The 21925-nt window shown below is 39.2% G+C and overlaps 1 protein-coding gene across 19 annotated transcripts in view; it reads left to right on the top strand.

Moving 5' to 3' along the window:
• Nucleotides 1-21925, top strand: part of SYNE1 (spectrin repeat containing nuclear envelope protein 1) — a 503306-nt gene that overhangs the window by 211157 nt on the left and 270224 nt on the right. For all 19 annotated transcript variants that reach the window (XM_024997066.2, XM_024997067.2, XM_059889951.1 and 16 more), the window contains 10 exons: nt 1602-1755; nt 3920-4548; nt 7501-7680; nt 9709-9859; nt 10174-10332; nt 11657-11839; nt 15890-15991; nt 18246-18449; nt 19303-19510; nt 20320-20432. In XM_024997066.2, coding sequence (XP_024852834.1) covers nt 1602-1755; nt 3920-4548; nt 7501-7680; nt 9709-9859; nt 10174-10332; nt 11657-11839; nt 15890-15991; nt 18246-18449; nt 19303-19510; nt 20320-20432 — 2083 coding nt within the window. The remainder of the gene's footprint in view (nt 1-1601; nt 1756-3919; nt 4549-7500; nt 7681-9708; nt 9860-10173; nt 10333-11656; nt 11840-15889; nt 15992-18245; nt 18450-19302; nt 19511-20319; nt 20433-21925) is intronic.

Raw genomic sequence — 21925 nt, 5'->3', positions numbered from 1 at the left:
CATGAAAGGCTGACAGAAGGTTTTTGGTGCCAAACTCTTGAAAGATGAGTAACTTTCTACAAAATAGAGGAGGATCTGCCCTCCCCAGCCCTCCCAGAAGAAAAGTAAAAGGATTTTACAAATGATACAAATGTATGAAAGCATTCAAAATATACTCTATGCATGTAAAGATAACATGTAGAAGATTTTGTAAGGATTAAAGCATGAAAGTCTATTTAAAGAGTTGAACTTTGGATATGAGCCATCATAACAAGTATATTTTATTAAAGTGTTATTCTTTTTTAATATTAGTTAATTGCCTAATCTTGGTTGTGCTGGGTGTTCTTTGCTGCATGAAGGCTTTTCTCTAGTTGCAGTGAGCTAGGGCTACTCTCTAGATGCCGTGTGCAGTCTTCTCATTGCGGTGGCTTCTCTTATTGTGGCTCTTGGGCTCTTGAGCTCAGGCTCAGTTAATTGTGGTGCACAGATTTAGTTGCTTCACAGCAGATGGAATTATCTCGGACCAGGGATCAAAAGCATGTCCCCCGCATTGGCAGGCAAATTCTTATCCACTGTACCATTATGGAAGTCCTAAGGTTATCCTTAATGCCAGCCTTGGGCTCTGAAGTCAGATCGCCTATTGTTTGTTGACCTAATTCATTCATTACACAAGCAATGATTAATCCCTGATCCTATCCCAGGTACTTTTCTAGGTACTGAGTTTATAGCAGTAAGCAAAGCAAGACCTATGCCTTATTGGGTGAGGGGGAAGATAAATAGATCATTAATCAAAAGAATGAACAAGACCATTTCAAGTGGTGTTCAGTAATATGAAGACAACAAAATAGGATGACATGGGAGGGGCTGTAGATTGGGTGGCCAAGCAAAGCCTCTCAGGGGACTTGACATCAGATTAAGATCTGAATACTGTGTACAAAGCATGTTCGCGGTACTTTGGGGACAAAGCGTACAGGCAGAGGGAGCAAAAAAGGGCAGAGGCTCTTAGACAGTAATGAGCTGGGATACTGAGGAAACAGAGATGAGTGAAGCATGGGGCAGTGCTGTATCACATGAGGTCAGAGAAGTTGATTACCTGGGATCCCTTGCAGACCACAGTAAGGAGCCTTGGAGTTTTGCCTTCTTGTATGCAACAGGAAATTGCCCCCATGTTTAAGCTTGGCAGGGATGTTCTGATTATATTAAGATAATTTCTGGTTGTTACCTACAAAGTGGATAGTAGGGAGGCCATGGTGGCAGGAAGGAGGCTGGTGTGGGAGGCTGGTAGAGGCAAGAGATGAAGAGATTTAGGCCAGGGTGTAGAAATGGAGAGAAGAGCACAGAACATACTGTGACGGGGTGCTGGCAAGATCAACACAGATCAGACGTGGTAGTAAAGACAAGGGGATGAAGACTGACCCGTAGAATCATCTGGGTGGATGGTGAAGACGTCAACTGAGATGGGGAAAATTGGGAGAGAAATGGGGCTTGAGAAGTAGAAAACGTCAAGAGTTCTGGTCTGGCCATGTATGACAGCATTGCTTTTGCCCCTGATTAGAAACATGTCATTAATTTTTTCTGTCCAGATGCGGGGCATTTTAACATTAACACTTTTCTGTACATAGGATTAACTTCCTTCAGTCTGTGGTCGCCGAACACCAGCAATTTGATGAACTGCTGCTTTCCTTTTCTGTCTGGATTAAGCTGTTCCTCAGTGAATTACAAACTACTTCTGAGATAAGCATAATGGACCATCAAGCAGCTCTTACACGGCACAAGGTACAGTTTGTTAAGATTGAAGAAGAATTTATTCATAAAATAGAGTTCTTGAATTATAAAGGGATGCAACATTAAAGAACACTGGCAACAATTTAGCTTCTTATTAATATGCAAATGTTTTAATAATTGAGTATATGGTCCCAGGCAACATGTTATGCAGACAAATTAAACACATAAAGCCACTTCAGATAAAATAGGCAACCACCTTAAGAGACTGCTCCTTCAAAGTAGAGCAAATGATTTCTAGAGTGAATGATATGAGAATGTTCATTTTTAAGCTTCTACTTTGCTTTGTTACAGTCCTGAAAACTAATACTGAATTCTGATGCTTTAATGATAGAGTTTTTCTGAATTACCCTTTAGCTTGAAAGTTATTTAAAATTCATGATTTATTTTCCATGTAAAACAGCTGTTGAGGCATCAAAAAATAAAATATTTAATAAGATTCTGACCATCGAGCATTGGGATAGTTGGATATAAGCTATACAATAAGTTTATAACAACATTTAGTAATAAAACATTTAATATTTGTTGAGTGCTAACTCTATGGTCGGAGAAGGCAATGGCACCCCACTCCAGTATTCTTGCCTGGAGAATCCCAGGGACAGGGGAGCCTGGTGGGCTGCTGTCTGTGGGGTCGCACAGAGTCAGACACGACTGAAGCGACTTAGCAGCAGCGGCAGCAGCAGCAACTCTATGGTGGGTTTGCTAATTGGTTTTACCCGAAGGAAAAGTACTTTATCTTACCTTCCTGTTACAAGACAGGGGTGCTATCTTCCTCAATGATTTACATTTCAAAGAAATGGCTCCCCCAGTCCCTGAGAAAGATATTCTGAGTTGAAAAATTGGCCAGAGGCTTTAAAAATATTTATCTCACAAAGGGGCAGAGAGGGAATTTGTACATTTTCTAGTGTAAATGCTCAAAAAAGCCCTCGAAAGTTTAGTAGTCAAGCTAAGGAGAACAGGCCTTAATGTTCATCTATTCCTATACTCCTTCCCTATAAATTGTTGATATTAGCTTTTATTATAATTATAAATACTATAATTTGTATATAAGTATATTACTATTATATGTAAAATGTAAATATATGTGTTATATATAATAGAGCTTAGCTCTAATACATAAACATTATAATTTGCATATAAGTGAATTATTATAATATATAAAATGTAAATTTAAAGTGTTGGCCAAAAAGTTCATTATGAAAAAACCTGAATGAACTTTTTGGCCAACTTAATATAATATGAATCATAGATCATAGAGCTAATTCCATAAATTAGTAATTCTAAATAAAATCTAATGAATTAGTTCTAAAGTAGAGCTAATTCTGTAAATATTTTAGTTATATTCTGCATATACGTATAGGTAAATAGCTTCCCAGGTGGTGACAGTGGTAAAGAACCCACTTGCCAATGCAGGAGACCTAAAAGGCGTGGGTTCAATCCCTGGGTCAGGAAGACCCCATGGAAGAGGGCATGGCACCCACTCCAGTATTCTTGTCTGAAGAATCCCATGGACAGAGAAATCTGGCAGGCTACAGTCCATGGGGTCGCAAAGAGTCAGATACAGCTGAAGTGACTTAGCATGCAGCGTGCACATATAGTTTAAAAAAAATTGAAAATTTGGATGATTTTAAAAGTATATATGTATGATGTATTTATATGCACACACATATATATTTGTTGTTGTTTAGTCGCTAAGTCATGTAGGACTTTTTGTGACACCCATGGACTGTAGCCCACCAGGCTCCTCTGTTCATGGTATTTCCCAGGCAAGAATACTGGAGAGGTTTGACATTTCCTTCTCCAGGGGATCTTCCCTACTCTGGGATTGAACCCATGACTCCTGCATTGACAGGCAGATTCTTTACCACTGAACTACCTGGGAAATCCATATATAATTCCTTCTAACTGTTTCTATCCATGGAGTAATTATTTTCTGTGGAATGAATTATTTCCAAATGAGAGTTGTGTTTTATGTGAAATATATAGATAAACAAAACAGGAGAAATTTTAAGAATGTTTCTACAAGATTCACCGTAGTTGACCTTTAAGTACTGTGCCATCCGTTGCATTTAAAATGTATCTTGACATCACAAATTTGTATCTGTATGAGTCAAGCACACTGCATCTGGGAAGTTACTAACTCTCTCTGCTCTTTCAGGACCACGCGGCGGAAGTAGAGAGCAAAAAGGGAGAACTGCAGAGTCTGCAGGGTCACCTGGCAAAGCTGGGAGCCCTGGGCCGTGCCGAGGACCTTCATCTTCTCCAGGGCAAGGCGGAGGACTGCTTGCAGCTGTTTGAGGAGGCCAGCCAGGTCGTGGAGAGGCGACAGCATGCCCTGTCCCAGCTGGCCGAATTCCTACAGAGCCACGCCTCTCTGTCAGAGAGTCTCCACCAACTGAGGCAAACAGTGGAATCAACCCACAGTATGAATAAGAAACAGTCTGACTTATTAGAAAGGGACCTAAACGATGCTATTCGAAATGTGAAAACACTAGAATCTGCTGCCATCAGTCTCGACGGCCTTCTTACCAAAGCCCAGTACCATCTCAAAAGTGGAGGTTCTGAGCAGAGAACATCCTGCAGAGCCACCTCAGATCACCTCAGCGTGGAATTAGAGAGGATCCAGAACCTTCTGGGAACCAAGCAGAGTGAGGCAGATGCCCTGGCAGTATTGAAGAAAGCCTTCCGAGATCAGAAAGAGGAGCTGCTGAAAAGCATCGAGGACATTGAAGAAAGGACTGACAAAGAGAGGCTGAAAGATCTAACCCGGCAAGCACTTCAACAGAGGTGAATGGCAACTGCCTGGAAGTCGATTGCCAAGAGTTAATTCCTTTGCTTTTCGTTTGTTCTGGAATTAAATCTTGTGCAAAACTGTAATAGTACTATGTTTAGTTACTTGTTTTTAAAATATTTTGAGGGGACTTCCCTGGTGGTCCAGTGGTTAAGACTCCACACTTCCACTGCAGGGGACACAGATTTGATCCCTGGTCAGGGAACTGAGACTCCCACATGCCACAGGGCTTGTATATATGTGAATGAGTGAATGAAAGTCGCTCAGTCATGTCTGACTCTTTGCAACCCCCTGGACTATAGCCTGACAGGCTTCTCTGTCCATGGAATTTTTCAGGCAAGAATACTGGAGTGGGTAGCCGTTCCCTTCTCCAGAGGATCTTCCCAACCCAGGGATCGAACCCAGGTCTCTTGATTCGCATGCGGATTCTTTACTGGCTTAGCCACTGTAGGATAAAATTAATGACTATTTTAGCACTTAAGAAGTACTAAAATGTCTTTGTTTTCCTTAAAGACTTTCCTAAAATGGCAACCCACTCCAGTGTTCTTGCCTGGAGAATCCCAGGGACAGGGGAGCCTGGTGGACTGCCGTCTATGGGGTCGCACAGAGTTGGACACGACTGAAGTGACAGGAGCAGCAGCAGCAAGAGCTATATATAAGCCATTTTGAGATCTTATTTACAACAGAGTATATTGATCATATTATCTATTTTTAAGCAGTTTTTAGCTGATAGAAGAAGTGACCCATCTTCTTTAGCAAGAATGACAAGCTGAGGAGAAAGGAAGTGAAGTGGATTGGTATTTTGGTGGTAAAATACGAAGGAATTTTTCCCAGTGGCTTCTAGCCTATGAGAAAGTACTGGAGTGAATTCGTTGGTTGACAGTGAGTGAGAGGAAACTGTGGGTAGAAAATGCAGCAAGAAATGGAGAGGAAGCCTCTGGCACTTGGTAAGTGATACGCTGCCATTTGAGATTTATATTCGTTCACTTAAAGTGGAACCAATCAGCCTGGCAGAGTGGTTCTCCCCAACTACTTTTAACAGTTTGCTTATAAGTATGGAGAAGGCAGAGAAGTAGATTTAAGCAAAGCTGGTTGTTTTGTCAGGAAAGTTTAATAGAGAAGCTAAGAGGTCAAAGGTATTTTTTATAGTAAATTTTCTAAGTAATATTTTACTGTAGGCTTCCTTGCAATCCTATTTTCCCTTCTTACTAGAACTTCTCCCCACTCGTCTCAGCATCACTTTCTCTTCCATTTTTTCAGGGGGCAAAGAAACAGCAGGGATGAGTCATACCAAGACATCCATAATTGATAAGGATTAGACTGACCCTGTCAAGATCATTGCCATTTGCTTCCTTTTAACCAGAATCAAACATTAAGCTAAAGGCATTGGTTAGGTGATAATGACTACTGAGGTTGTATTCCTCATGGGCAATAAGCTATCTGACTAGTTTAACAACAAATTTACAAAAGGAAATAAGATTTGGAAAGGAAAAATGGCCTCCAGAGTAGGGATAGAAGGAAGAGCCATGTGTGACAAAGGAGCAAAGAATTCACCCAGGAAATGTGCAATAGGATTGGTGCTGCATGGCCCGCCCTAGCCTGCTCAGGCCAAGCTGACCAGGAGATCCTAAAATTGCTCAAGTTGCCCTCGGTTGGTTTCAAGGGCCACTTCAGTACACACAACGCTAAACTCACTGAAGTTGTACAGAGGCTACGGAAAATGTTGCCTGGACTAGATCATTTTTTAAATACCAGTCATACCATGCCTAGGTATTACTGGGTGACCTTGAACAATCGGCTGTCTTATGAAATGGAACTATTGATAATACCTGTTCCTAGCCACTTTGTTCACCCCACTCCAGTACTCTTGCCTGGAAAATCCCATGGATGGAGGAGGCTGGTAGGCTGCAGTCCATGAGGTCGCTAAGAGTCGGACACGACTGAGCAACTTCACTTTCACTTTTCACTTACCTGCATTGGAGAAGGAAATGGCAACCCGCTCCAGTGTTCTTGCCTGGAGAATCCCAGGGACGGGGGAGCCTGGTGGGCTGCCATCTATGGGGTCGCACAGAGTCGGACACGACTGAAGCGACTTAGCAGCAGCAGCAGCCACTTTGTTTGGGGAATTAAATGGGATAATGCACACAATCATCTCTATACCAAACTGCAAAAATTAAAAGAGTCAATGGCTGCCTCTATGTGGCCACTGTTTACAAATACTCAAATATTAAGGACCCAAAAAACCCTTTCTAGTTGTAATCTTTAAAAAAAAAAAAAGGTAAAATTTTAAAAACATACTTATTGTAGAGCTCAGTAAAACTTATTTTTATTTTGAGTGAAATGACTGTGATTTTTAAATATTACTTTAATATGAATCAAACCTCACAGCATGGAAGAATTTCTTACCAATGACCTTGTGATAAGTACTCAACTACTTTACTTCAAATGTTGGCCCTGGTCTTGAAATTCTTATATCATTAAAAGAAAATAGAAAATGAATACAAACTTAATAGAAGTTTGAAGGTCAATGGTAAAAATGACTTCAAATGTTTTCTAAGTTAAAGTCTGAATTATGCAAAATTAACTGTAAAAGCATCTTTATTCATTGATATACATAAATTGCTGTGTTAAAAGCTTTTCTAGCTATTGATATGCATGCTTTATTTATGGAAGTGAAAGTCACTCAGTTGTGTCCGACTCTTTGTAACTCCATGGACTTAGCCTGCGAGGCTCCTCTGTCCTTGGAATTCTCTAGACCAGAACGCTGGAGTGGGTAGCCTATCCCTTCTCCAGGGGATCTTCCCAACCCAGGGATCAAACCCAGGTCTCCCGCACTGCAAGCGGATTCTTTGCTGTCTGAGTCACCAGGGAAGCCCTTATTTAAAGAAAGGAAATAGTAGTTCAACACTTGTAGTAAACTAATAGTAAAATAACATTTTAATTTGCAGGTTGAGAGTCTTCAATCAGTTAGAAGATGAATTGAATTCTCATGAGCATGAATTATGTTGGTTGAAAGATAAAGCTAAGCAAATTGCTCAGAAAGATGTAGCCTTTGCACCTGAGGTTGACAAGGAGATAAACCGCTTAGAGGTCACCTGGAATGATACCAAAAAACTAATTCATGAAAAGTAAGTAAAAAACTTCTCAGTTTTTATTTCTAACTTCCTATTTATTGTGTGATTGGGCCACTGCCCATTGATTTGAATTGGTCTGATCAAGAGTTTAATATCTTTTGCCATCTTAGGTATTTGCTGTCTCTTTAATAACATTAAAAATTTAGTCCTACAGAATTTTATTGAGGACATTTTCTTGAGACAGCAATTACATGTGAAATTCGATACTTGGAAGTAAGAATTGTCAACATTTACAGGGTACCAGTAGGAGAGTCTTAACCACTGATTTTCTTTTTTTGTTTTGTTATATTTGTTTATAATTGAGGTATGATTTTCATACAGTAAAATTCACCCTAAGTGTATACCCTTAAACTATAGGAGTTTAACAAACTCATATAGTTGTATAAATATCACAACTATCAAATGGTAGGAGTTACAACACCTGAAATATGCCCACATGTCTCATTGTAATCAATCCCTTCCTCACTTCCAACCCCTGGCAACTGTTGATCAGATTTCTGTCTCTGTAGTGTCTTCTTTCTTAGAATCACACATAAATGGATTTTTTCCAGTTTGAATGATTATAAATAAAGCATCTCTAAACACTCATGCTCACTTTTCGTGTGTACATCAGTTTTTACTGCACTTGGTTAAATACCTTCTTTTATTTAGCACAAATACATTGTGATGTGTATCCATAAAGTGCATTCTTTTTTTTAACAGCTGAATGATATTCCATTTACTAAGTGTACTGAAGTTGATTTTTTCACCAGTTGATAGATATTTAGGATCTTCCCAGTTTGAATTACTACAAAAGCATCTGTAAATGTTTATTTTTTATGTGTACATAATTTTTTATTATACTATAGACTATTAAAGTAGACTTTAAAAAATATAATCCTGCTGCACAAACTTTATTCTGTGTTATTAAACATTCTCTAAATTGTGATTTGGTAGAGGTTGCATGGTATTCAATTACAAGAATGTATCACAATTTATTCAGTTATTGGCCCATTTTTAACTTTGGGGTTATTTCTAATTTTTCTCCTATTATAAATAATGGTTTAAAGAATAGAATTGAACCCAAATCTTAGTGCACACCTTTTTCTTTGGAAAAATACCTGGATTAAAAATTGTTTGCTCAAAGGCATTTTAGTCTTTTAAACAAAAACTATTTCATATTTTAGCCATTCTCAGGGGACTCATAGTCAATGAAAATTTGCATAATTTAAATGGAAAAGAAAATCTCATGTGAACTTTAATTATTGGGAAGTATTTTTTCTTTGTTTTGTGTTTTGTCTTTTTCTGTCGCAGGGAGGCAGGTGGGTTTTCTTCCCTACAACATATAACTATGAAGTAATTAAATCATAGAAAAACATTTTTTTAATTAGCAAATTTTTTTTTTTACTTTTTGGAATTATTTTATTGATGTCTGAGTTCCTTACTAGACTATAAGCTTTTTTCAAACCTAAATATTTTTATTTCGTACTGGGGCGTAGCAGATTAACAATGTTGTGATAGTTTCAGGTGAACAGTGTAGGGACTCAGCCGTACATACACATGTATCCATGCTCCCCCAAACCCCTTCCCATCCAGGCTGCCACACAACATCGAGTAGAGTCCCATGTGCTATAGTAGAGTTCCTTGCTGGTTATCGATTTTGAATATAGCAGCGTGTACATGACCTTCCCAGACACCCTAACTATCCCTTCCCCCAGCAACCTTAAATTTGTTTTCTGTGAGTTTCTTTCTGTTTTGTAAGTAAGTTCATTTGAAGAAAATTTTTTTAAATTTAGCAGACTTTGTTTTAATGGCTGTGGCTAATGGCTGTGTGGATTCTTCATTCGTGGAGAACATTTTGGACACTAGAGTTGTCAGACTGACCAGAATGCTTTTGGCCTCAGTTTAGTAAAAATATGGTTTTCCCTTCATTCCAGCACTTATCAGAATATAGCTATACAGTTATGTATCAGGTCAATCACAGGGAACTCTTCTCGATACTGATATGTGACTATAAATGATGTATTTTCTTAATTATTATAGCCAGGGTCAATGCTGTGGACTTATTGATTTAATGAGAGAGTATCAGAATTTGAAGTCAGCCATAACAAAAGTCCTAGAAAATGCCAGCAATGTGATTGCAACCAGAACTACTGTAAAAGATCAGGAAGACCTTAAGTGGGCTTTATCAAAGGTAATAATTCATAATATATTTATTTTTTAGAATTTTTAGTAGATTTGTTTTTTACTCATAATGCATTCTCTTTTCGACTCTTGAAAGTATATTTAGAGATAGCTAATTCATGCTGACAAGCTCAACCTTTATTTTTTATGAGTACTTATATCCTAGGATCCTAGCAATTCCAGAAAATTATATATTTTTTTCATTATTATCACTGGTTTCTGCATAAGGTCAACCACAAATTAAATTTCTTAAAGGCAAATGATTCTAAATTCTTGACTTATTACTGGCTGTTTTATTAACTAAGGAAACATTTATGTCCACAGCATGAAGCTGCCAAGAATGAAATGTGTAATAAACAGAAAGATTTGGATAACTTTACCAGTAAAGGAAAACAGTTGCTGTCTGAGCTGAAAAAAATTCACAGTGGTGATTTCATCGTGGTGAAAACAGACATGGAAAGCACAGTGGACAAATGGCTAGATGTAAGCTCATCCCCTCGATTCTATGAATAGTTTGCGTGTGTGGTCATTTCAGTCGTGTCCAGCTCTATGACCCTATGCGTTGTAGCCCGCCAGGCTCCTCTGGCCATGGGATTCACCAGGCAAGAATACTGGAGTGGGTTGCCATGCCTTCCTCCAGAGGATCTTCCCAACCCAGGGATTGAAGCCGGGACTCCTGCATTGCAGGCAGATTCTTTACTGCTGAGCCACCGGGGGAAGATGAATAATTTAAATATTTACATTTTTCAATCACATTTTTTGGGCAAAGGATTATTTAGAAATGTGACTTTCATTGTGAACTTTTAATACTAAATTCAAAATCATGCCCTAAAGGAAAATAGTTTACATAGAATTTATACATCGTTAAAAATTTATTTGTTTTGTTAAAACTTATTGGCAGATTTTCTAGAATTTCACATAATAGCTTCAATCATAACATATTAATAACTTTTTCTTTTACACACTCTGGGGTCATGGATAAAATAGAAGAATAATTTATAAACATCTTTCAGGATATTAAACCATAATAAAATAAAGTAATAAGACTGTGATTGTGCATGAAAAACACTGGAATTTACGTCCTTGGCTTTTAGTTCTTGCTGTCATTTGTTAGCCGTGTGCCTGTGCTATACGAGAAGATACTTGATTTCTCTGGAGCTCTACATCAATTTATACATGTTTTACATTGCTTTCCAGCACATAAATCCTGTGATTCTGTTACCCCTGCCCTGTTATTTTAGTATCTAGGTTCATAAGTTTAAGCTACAGTGGGTTCCCTCACTTAAGCTAAATTACTGAAGTTAGATATTGATATTTGCATATTATAATGAGATAATTTAGGGACTTGGGAAAACTTTATCTGCCTACACTTTTAAAAAATGGCATTCTTAGGACTTCCCTGGTGGTCCCAGGGTTAAGACTCTGCACTTCCAATACAAGGGGCATGGGTTTTATCACTATAGAGAACTGAGATCCTGTATGTAGCATGGCACGGCCAAAAAATAAAAAATAAAATAAAATGGCATTCTTAGTATGACAAGAATTGTTAAATTGTTAAACAGTAATACTTTAACCATGCAGTGGGTTGGTCTCTTATGTATTTACTTATTCTATAAATATATCCAAGTCTAATTATGCACATTTTTATATCTCAGCATTGAAAGTAACAACAACAACAACAAATTTTCATAAAACTTTGTTTTTCTGTCAGAATAGGAATGAAGCACAGGCATATTTATTACTTCAGTGACCAGAGAGTGTCTTAAAGCTTTGGATTTAATGATAAGGTCTTTCTTTTCTATCCCAGATATCAGAGAAGATTGAGGAGAACATGGACAGGTTGAGGGTGAGCCTGTCTATCTGGGATGACATACTTACAAGTAAAGATGAGATCGACGGATGGTCAAACCATTCTGTTCCACAGCTGACCGAAAGCATCAGCAACCTGAATGACAGCCTTAGAGCAGAAGAATTCCTGAAAGAATTTGAGGTAAAATGATTACAACCTTCCTATGTGAGCTCATGGTACATCATTGACCAGAATATGAAAAAAACTGTCTTTTGTAATCGCTTTCAGGACACCTACTATACTCAATATTTTGTAATAACCTATATGAGAAAGTAATCTTAAAAATAGATACATATGAATGTACAACTGAATCACTGCTGTACACTTGAAACTAACACGACATTGTAAATCAACTGTACTTCAATTTTTAAAAAAAGAAAACAGACCACTGGGGAGAAAAAGTTAATTCTTCCTTTCAAGACAGATATGAGTGTAATAAAACTGTTAATTATCATTTGCTGTTTCCTTGAATGTTGAATAGACTACTGATACGAGAGGGGTTTTCTTTTGTGTGTCTTTACCATTTCTTAATTGGGGCTCTTTTACTTAAAGTATTAATAGACTAGTAAAGATTCATAGAATCTATATTTTGTCCCATTCTTCTGAGATTATGGCACCTTCCTATCAGAGAATCAGATGGAAAGTGTTTGTAACCTAATAATATTTATTATGTATTCTTTCTTCATTCAAACAAAATGTTAACTGAACAGTCACCACGCCCCGATCACTTACGTTAGGTGCTAGATTCTTCCACTGGCTTTTCAGAAATAGAAGAAAAGTGGAGACTGGAGTGTCACAGGCTTCCACAGAAAGTAGGCTTCTAAAGTTCTGGTCATCAATTTAATAACTCATTTTATTCCCATTTCCTGCATTCATGTATTCATCCCTTCATCAGATTCCCAATGAGTGCCTAAAATATGACAGGCACTGTTTTAGACATTAAGAATTTACTACTAGAACAAAGTTACTGCCCTCACGGTATTCACAGTATTTGCATTACGACACATATCTTATGTAAACTGTCAAGAAGTAACTGGGCCATGATGAAAAATGAAGCAAAGTAAAAGGAAATAGAGTAATCAGAGGTAACCTGCCTCACAAAGCATGGGACTGACTGCGCCCTTGGTGAGAGAAGAGAAGTCCACATTCTGTCCTCAGGACTGCAGCCCAGGGCCTGGCACATGCTTGGACCTTGACAGACACATGAAAAGTGACTGCAGTCTGAATGAAATGTAGTTGAATCATCTGTATGTCCTAAGTTATCACCTGTCTTTGACCCCAAGAACATTTTATAGATTATCCCTATTTCTAAAACCAAACAAATAGAAGAAATGATTCAGACTAAAAGTACAGTTAGGAGAGGGATCGCACAGCCTGTTTAGGTGTTATCTTCGATGTTAAATTAACGCAACAGCTCAAACAGTGATGTGTGCTAGAGTACAGCTTGCACCAGCTCACAAAAGTCAACTGTTACATTTTCAGGAATTTTGCAAGCCAGTGCTAAACACAATCATTATTTAAAATTAAGATGTAGGGACTTCTCTGCTGGTCCAGTAGTTAAGGTTCTGCCTTGCAATGCAGGAGACATAGGTTTGATCCCTAATCGGAGAACTATTATAAGATCCCAAATGCTGCGGAGCAGCTAAGCCCAAGAGCCAGAACTACTGAGCCTGAGTGTTCTGGAGCCCATATGCTGCCACTGGTGAGCCTTCAGGCCACAACTAGAGAGTCCATGCACCGCAAGGAAGGATTCTACATGACGCAACAAAGATCCCATGTGCAGCAATTAAGGCGCCCGTGCTGCCAAGTAACTAAATATAAAAAAGTTAAATTGTAAATAGCTATATCAACCTCAGATACGCAGATGACACCACCTTTATGGCAGACAGTGAAGAACTAAAGAGCTTCTTCATGAAAGTGAAAGAGGAGAGTGAAAAAGTTGGCTTAAAACTCAGCATTCAGAAAACAAAGATCATAGCATCCGGTCCCATCACTTCATGGCAAATAGATGGGGAAACAATGGAAACAGTGAGAGACTTTCTTTTCTTGGGCTCCAAATTCACTGCAGATGGTGACTGCAGCCATGAAATTAACAGACACTTGCTCCTTGGAAGAAAAGTTATGACCAACCTAGACAGCATATTAAAAAGCAGAGATATTACTTTGCCAACAAAGGTCCATGTAGTCAAAGCTATGGTTTTTCCAGTAGTCATGTATGTACTATAAAGAAAGCTGAACACTGAAGAATTGATGCTTTTGAACTGTGGTGTTGGAGAAGACTCTTGAGAGTCCCTTGGACTGCAAGGAGATCCAACCAGTCCATCCTAAAGGAAATCAGTCCTGAATGTTCATTGGAAAGACTGATGCTGAAGCTGAAACTCCTATACTTTGGCCACCTGATGCAAAGAACTGACTCATTGCAAAAGACCCTGATGCTGGGAAAGATTGAGGGCAGGAGGAGAAGGGGACGACAGAAGATGAGATGCTTGGATGGCATCACCGACACGATGGACATGAGTTTAAGTAGGCTCCGGCAGTTGGTGATGGACAGGGAAGCCTGGCATGCTGCAGTCCATGGGGTCACGAAGAGTTAGACACAACTGAGCGACTGAACTGAACTGATATTAGTAAAGACACTGTATTAAAAATGAAAGCAATAAATTCGCAAAACTTATCACTTCCTCATTACTTTTCAGCAATTATCTCGGTTCTGAAGTAACTGACATTCATTGTATGATGAAAATACTGTAGAATATGTGCAACTACATGGTACTTCCAGCTCCTTGTGCTATGGCATCATGTTGTAGCTCAAAATGGTGGTAAATGCTATAAGTCAGGGCCAGTTGTTCAATGAGTCTGGAGGACGCTCCTGCTGCTCACCTCTGGGATACAGGGAGCCAGTGGGCGTCAGCCACATTCACAGCGTCAGATCTGGTCACTCACAGAGATCAGTTTTTTATGTTACTCTCTGTGGTGCACCAGTTAATAGGATTAGTGAACTGGATTCAGCTCGGTGCCTAACAGTTTCGTTGCTGCAGTGCAGGAAATGAAGGGGAGGTATGTGTGTGTGACCCCTTCATTGCCCAGGCTGCTCCTGGAGAAGGCCAGTGGGCCTGACAGGAAATTTCTTCCTGGGTGAAGAAACTGCTTTCTAGATTGAAGACATCAGGAGGTTTGTTAGTGTCTACAAAGCACCACAACACCACATTTCAGTTGAAAGGGACACTTTACTATATGTTCCTTCAGGGGTCCATTGCCTGGAGAATTCCATGGGGAGTGGCGCCTGACAGGCTACAGTCCATGGGATCGCAAAGAGTCGGACACGACTGAGCAGATAATACTTTCACTTTCGTGGGTCCAGATAAATAATGAAGTTTCCAAGCATCTAATTTGTTCCATGATCATCTCTGGTTATTCTTTCTTCTTCTTGTGTTAGTGTTGACGGGAGGAAAAAAAAGAAGGCAAAAGGCAAAATGTTAGATGTCAATTCCTAATTAACCTGAATTCTGTTTTAACACCCTTGAAATTTCTAATTGAAGCATTTCTTCAATTACTGTAGACTGTATTACATATATTATACGTATTATATTACATTATCGGAGAAGACAATGGCACCCCACTCCAGTACTCTTGCCTGGAAAATCCTATGGATGGAGGAGCCTGGTAGGCTGCAGTCCGTGGGGTCACTAAGAGTCGGACACGACTGAGCAACTTGATATATATGTAATACATACTATATTACATATAGTCTATAGTAATGAAGAGGCACTCCTGAAATGCTTCTCTAAGACTTAAATGCTGCCGTAGTAGCCAATGATATTAATGCTAATAAGCAGACAGTTAGTCTGCTGAAAATTCCCTCTGACTCAAGACTTTCGGTTAGTGTTTCATTTTTTCCAGAAGTTTTTATTTTCCCCAATAAAAGAGGGTGGGAAGAAAGTTCCGCATACTCCCTCACATTCCCAGTGAAAGTTAATGGTGATATTTTTCCACATTCACAAATAATGAGAATCCTCAGAAAATGGAGCAGAATTTTGGTTTTTGTTTTGTTTTTACCCTGGGTTAAAGTTGGGTCTTTTTGACAGAGTTAATGCTTGAAATCATGAAATGCCAAGTAAAACATGTCATTCGTTGTATGACATGTAATTAGTTGATAAGTTATGTTTTTCCCCTTTGTCTTTTACCTGGCAGTCTGAAGTTAAAAAGAAAGCTTTGAGATTAGAAGAACTTCATTCTAAAGTTAATGATCTTAAAGAATTAACTAAAAATCCAGAAACACCTCCAGACCTTCAGGTAAGCACTCCATCAAGTTTGTAATAACTCTATATGCTATTAATATAAATTCTAAAAAAAGTGCATGTATATGTGTGTGTACATTCTTATTGTTATCACTGTCATAATTCCAAGCAGACACATAGACCTTATCAGACATGAGAGTTAAAATATAGCATCTTTAGAATTCCTAGTGCTAGTTCCAACCCAAATATTATAATAAGATTAGTTCTTTTTTTCCTTACTAAATTTTGGAAGTCATAGCATTCAGCTTTCCTCAAGGACCATTTTAAGTCTAGACAGAAACAGAAACCATGTTTATGAATATTGATATCCTAATTCATATTTTTCTAATCCTTCTTACTGAATAATTGCATTTGGAGGGATTACCATCACAATGTCTCCCTTCATTCCTCAAGGCTCTTTAGATGGCATAAATCCACAGGTACTGGAGGCAGGCCAGGCAGACGGGGTTTGACCAGGAACCAGGGATGCTTCAGTGAGGGAGCTTGGGCACAGCCAGCACCAGTTCTCAGGGCCAGCGGTTCTAACTCATTACTCTAAGCTATTTGTTGCTGCTTTCATTTTCTCTACATTTTCTCTCTTCCTATATTGCCTTTCTCCTTTTTCTACTGTTTCTTACTAACCCATCAACCTTGTCTGACCACCTATACTTTTGCTCTGGCCCAAGACCGTTTTATCTATCAGTTAGTTATATCGGTGGATGATATACTTGTACCAGAAGGTTAGATGCTTCACCTGAAGCAAGAATAGGCAAAAGGGGTGCTGATAATCAGCAAAATTAAATCGGAGAGCTTGTTCCTATCAAGGGCATAAACGGACAACAGTTGGATTTTGGCAGAGTGAAGATGGAGGCAGGGTTTTGAGAGAGAGCTACTGTTGTGCTCTGTTTTCTCTCTTTCACACACACATGCACACACACACACTCCTACCCATGCCCATGGAGGAGATGTGGAGGTCCCTGCACCTTACCTCAAAATGGAAAGGATTTCACTGATACTGTCTGGAGAGCAGGACACGTGCCCTGTGCAGTTGGCAGACACAGGAGACTAGTATCTAATCCCTCACAAAAAACCTTAAGGGCGGGAGACAGGCTGGCTGACTGCTGATGTATTTGCCAAGGATACATGATTGTTTTGAGTGGCCTACATCTCAGAGTCATCTGGGGTGAAATGCCAGTGTGTGACCTCTGGCCCGGAAGTGAATGATGAAAGAGAAGAGCTTCAGTGTGGGCATCTCAGGGTCCTGCAGAGAATTTCTGCAGGCTTAAGAGGCTTTCTGGATGATGAGCAGGCCTCAGCAGCAGGGAGTTAGAGATCCCAAGGCTGCATAAGGAGGAAGTACAGAACCTGAGAGGAATGTGTTGCCTGTCTCTGGGGAACTTCAGCAGGAGGGGGCAGCAGTGAGGGGAGCCTCAGAAAGCCCCATATGAGGCCTGTGACAGGAGTGAATGTGAACTCACCCAGCCCAGAAAGCAGAGAGGCCAGCTCCCAGCGGTGGTCACCACTGTCCTGCCTGTCCCAGCCTGCAGGTGTCAAAGGCTGTTCAAAGTGGAGGAGTAGGGAAGAAAGACAAAAAAAGGCACCTGGCCCCCTTTTCCGCTGGAGGCTTCATGTTTGCAGCAGGTCTGAGCAGAGGATAAGAAAAAAATCTCTAAGTTTACCTTCAAAGTTTTGATTATTAAATCAGCCTGGATGTTCTCAGTGTGGAGTTGAAACTGCTTTGCAGTTGACCAGGATTATAAACCCTTTTATTGTTATGTGTGGGAAAGTCCAGGGCTTCCCAAAATCAGTCATCCAGGGAGGAGAGAAGAATTAACTTCAGTGAATATTTTAAACAGGAGAGGACATGGCTTCATGATAGAATCCCAAAGTGGTGTTTGTTCAAACTACCTCAGGGTGAAAAATATGTGTTTCCCTGGGAGAATGAAGAGCAGGTTTTTGGTCACCAACTTGGTAGCTCTGTGTAGGTCTAGTTCTGTTTTGAAATGAGATCTTGTGGATTTCCTGGAATCTCAGTCAAAACTTCCACTTTAAAAACCCAGTATTAACTATAATCCTCACTGTTTCCATTTCCCCATTACTCAAGATATTTGGCAACTTGAAACCACTGATTTTCCTCTTAAAAAAGTTGAATTAGCATCCTTGGTGAGGCTTCTGTGATTTTTACTGTTAAGCTGCGCATGAACGGAATCCCTACTGAACAAGGGCTCTGGTCTTTACAGATTTTAATGAAATCTCACTTTATGTTTTAGTTTATAGAAGCTGACTTAAGGCAGAAACTGGAGCATGCCAAAGAAATTACTGAAGAAGCAAAAGGAACCTTGAAAGAATTCACTGCTCAGAGTGCACAAGTGGAGAAGTTTATTAATGACACGGCAACCTGGCTGACAAAATTAGAAGAATCGTTGATGAACTGTGCCCAAACGGAGACTTGTGAAGGGCTGAAAAAAGTGAAGGTAAGTCATAAACTATCACTAAGTCTTTACCTTTCAATAGTAATATTAATTCTCCTGCTTTTCAGTGACTATAATATAAATGTAACCTCTGTTATGTTACCCATATTAGCACCAAACCAACTAATTCATGATATAGGAGACAGCAAAGTAACAGATGGAGAATTGAATGCAGGTGCTAAGAAACTAAACACGAATATTCTAAAAATGGAAAGCATGCATTGCTATAGGGCCTGCTCAAAGATTGTACTTGTTAACATATAATACATATTTTTTAGTAAAAAGGTGGGAGCCTATAGAAGAACTGTTTGAATTTCTACAAATTTTCAAACTTGAATGCCTAATAGTTTTTCATCACTTAATTATTTTTATTGGTCAGCATGACTGCTTTCGTACTGAGAAGGATCTATGTTTTAAAAATGGTTGAGAAAATGATATATGTAGTTTGTGCTCTTTTAGCATATTTTCTTACTGTTCTTGAGACTAAGGACATATACTTCTAAAATTTGCTACTGGTGCTTTTGGTATGGCCTGTGATCCTAAAACAAAGGCCAAGTAACCCAGGGAAAAATGTGAATGCAGGAGGCTGACTCTATTAATAGTTTCAAATCAACTAACTAAACCCAAGATTCTGGGCTGGAATCCACAGAAGATCTTTTCAGTTTGTTTTAAATCCTAGACTATAACCCAAATCCTACCTATCTCTCAACAGCTGTTTACAGGTGTAGACAAAATTGTATACATTATTGACTGGATTTCAACAACGACACTTTCCAAAAAACATTCCAGAGTGTGGTAGATGAGATATTTCTCTTGAATGTAATGAATATCCTTCATGGCATACTTTTATTCTTAGGACATACAAAAAGAACTTCAGAGTCAGCAAAGCAACATCAGTATGACCCAGGAAAATCTCAATAGCTTGTGCCGCAAGTACCACTCAGTGGAGCTGGGGAGCCTGGGCAGTGCGATGACGGGGCTGATAAAGAGACACGAGGCTGTGAGCCAGTCCTGCTCCAAGACACAGGCCAGCCTTCAGGATTCTCTGGAAAAACACTTCAATGGTGAGTTCCGACAGGCCCTAGCATGAGTAGTTTGTTTACAAGACATAGTCCAAACCAAATGCTGCCTAGAAACGGCCAGAAAACTTTCCACAAGAGTAGCATTTTAAATGTGTGTCTGCATTGAGATTTGAGCAAGAAAATTATTGTGGTTGGGCTCTCACTGTTGGCAGGATTCTTCTTCTTTATCCCTAAGAAAGTAGGAGTCTGCCATCTTGATGAATCTGAACTTCATGTGGATTTTCTAAGTAGAGCTCCTTTGTGTGGAAAATGACTCCCACTGCTCTGAGGAAATGACACAGTAAGCTTGGATATTAGGAGAGCCTATAAAACAGCAGGACTGTAATTCAGGGAACTGTTGGTCATTTATGTCCCTGATTGGCCTCCAGCACTGCTGTGCCTCTGCTTTGGTGTCGATGTGTGACGCTCTAAGTCAGCATGGCGGGCAGGGCAGATGGTTCCTCCCTTTGCCGTAGAAATGGCTTTAACACCTCAAGAGCACTGCTTACTCTTACATAGTCAGGCAATTATCTTTCTTCACCAAGAGAAAAAAAACACACAATGGGAAATCAAATATGTCAGGAACACAAATTTCTTTTCAGTCTCAGGTAATTTCTCAGTTCTACCATGAGACGTCACGGTTGTAGGTCATACTGTATTATATTCTATACTATTATTAATATTGTTTTCTTTCTGGAACGTGTTGTAAAGCAGGATGTAATGGGCTGATCACCAGAAGTAATTCATTGTGGTTATCCTGGAAGCTCTTTGAATGTTTTCTATGTGTTCCTTATTTTTGTTACTTTCCATAGAGTCTATGCAGTTATTCCAAGAATGGTTTTCTGGAATAAAGGCAGCAGCAAAGGAATCATCAGATAGAACTGGGGACAGCAAGGTTCTGGAGGCAAAGCTCCGTGATCTTCAGGTATGCAAGCTGGCACTACTTTTTCCTAAATTGCCTTCAAGTGCCTTCAGGTCAGACCTAAACCATCTATTTCCCCAAACCTTCTTTTCTTCTCACTTTTCTTCTTCCCTAACAGAATTAGATTTCTTGGGTCAAAAAGAGATAGGAAGTATGAAAAGTAAGTTGATAAAAATGTTAGAATTTCATTCATGTTGATGTAAGGCAGAAATCAAACCAATATTGTAAAGCAATTATCCCTTGATAATATATAAAATATTGAAATATGTTGAAAATATGTAAATTTTTTAAAAAGTTAAAATTTCAGAATTTCTAGATCCCATTCCTCTCTTTGTTAGTCTATTACTCATTCTTCGGCAGTCATTCAGAACTAAACCTAATTTTAGTTTTTATGGCAGTAAAAGCATAAATAATTGTATCTATTTTACATCATTGTCATGAAGAAGTTTTAAACAGAAGACATGGCTTGTGTTTTTTTTAATAACCTAGCATCTGAATTTGGAGCCAGGATATATTCAAATAAAAGCAATAGATATTGTAGGTTTTAAAGGTGTGACAGACAATGAAAAATGTATAAATTTTGGTAAGGGAGGGCCACTGTGCAGCAACATTAAGAATGATTGTCAGGAGCCTAAGTTCAAATTAAGTTTTGGCGAAGTTTTTCAAATGGTTAATTTGAGCAAAGCACTGTGTTAAGTATTATAAAAATATTTTTTTAAAAAATTAATGGGGGAAAACATTAATGAGAAATATAAGGATTTTGTGGCTTAATGGGTGATGTGATGGGAATTATGTAGATAACTCATTAGCAGCCAGGGAGGAAGATCATTATAATACAGGAAGCTGGTTTTGCTGGAGGCATGGTGAATTCAGATGTGGAGCTGGGTTCTTTAAAGCTTGAAATGCAGAGGATCTCCATGAAGCAAAGTCTGAGTGACAGTCACAAATACCTCTGTGGAGCTCAGAGTGGAGGCAAGACCAACATAGTGGTTCTGGACTTTTTTTGCTCAGTTGAAGCCATGCCCATGTATATGATCTTCCAAGGAAGAGGTGCATACCAAGAAAAGCAGGGATCTGAGCACAGGGTTTTGTGTGCAGTATGAGTCAGACAAGGAGGCAGGGTGGAGACAATTAACCAGTTGAAAGATGTCACATTAACCGTTTGAAGAAGTGGAGGCTGGACCAGGTTGAGATGGTGAGAATGGAGAGGGACTGACTGAGAGCAGACCTTGAGGAGAGCATCCTTCTTTCCAGCTCGATGTTGCTTGCAGTTGGTCCTCAGCGGTTCCAGTGACTGGCTGGCACCATCCTCCATTCTCAGTCTTGACTATATCCAATTATATACATCATACATCATTCTCACTGAAGCTTATTAAAAGCCTTCTTCCTTTGAGCTGTTTTTCTTCTCTTGCTTTACTTTCTCAGGTCAGAGTTGTAATTAATCCTCCTATGCAGTAGGATCTTTGAATAATAGCAAATGCTTTGTATTACCTTTG

This window comes from Bos taurus, chromosome 9, assembly GCF_002263795.3.
Source record: "Bos taurus isolate L1 Dominette 01449 registration number 42190680 breed Hereford chromosome 9, ARS-UCD2.0, whole genome shotgun sequence".
In the NCBI taxonomy this organism is placed as follows: domain Eukaryota; kingdom Metazoa; phylum Chordata; class Mammalia; order Artiodactyla; family Bovidae; genus Bos; species Bos taurus.
The sequence above is the reverse complement of the archived record's forward strand: the minus strand, read 5'-3'. Positions and strand labels throughout refer to the sequence as shown.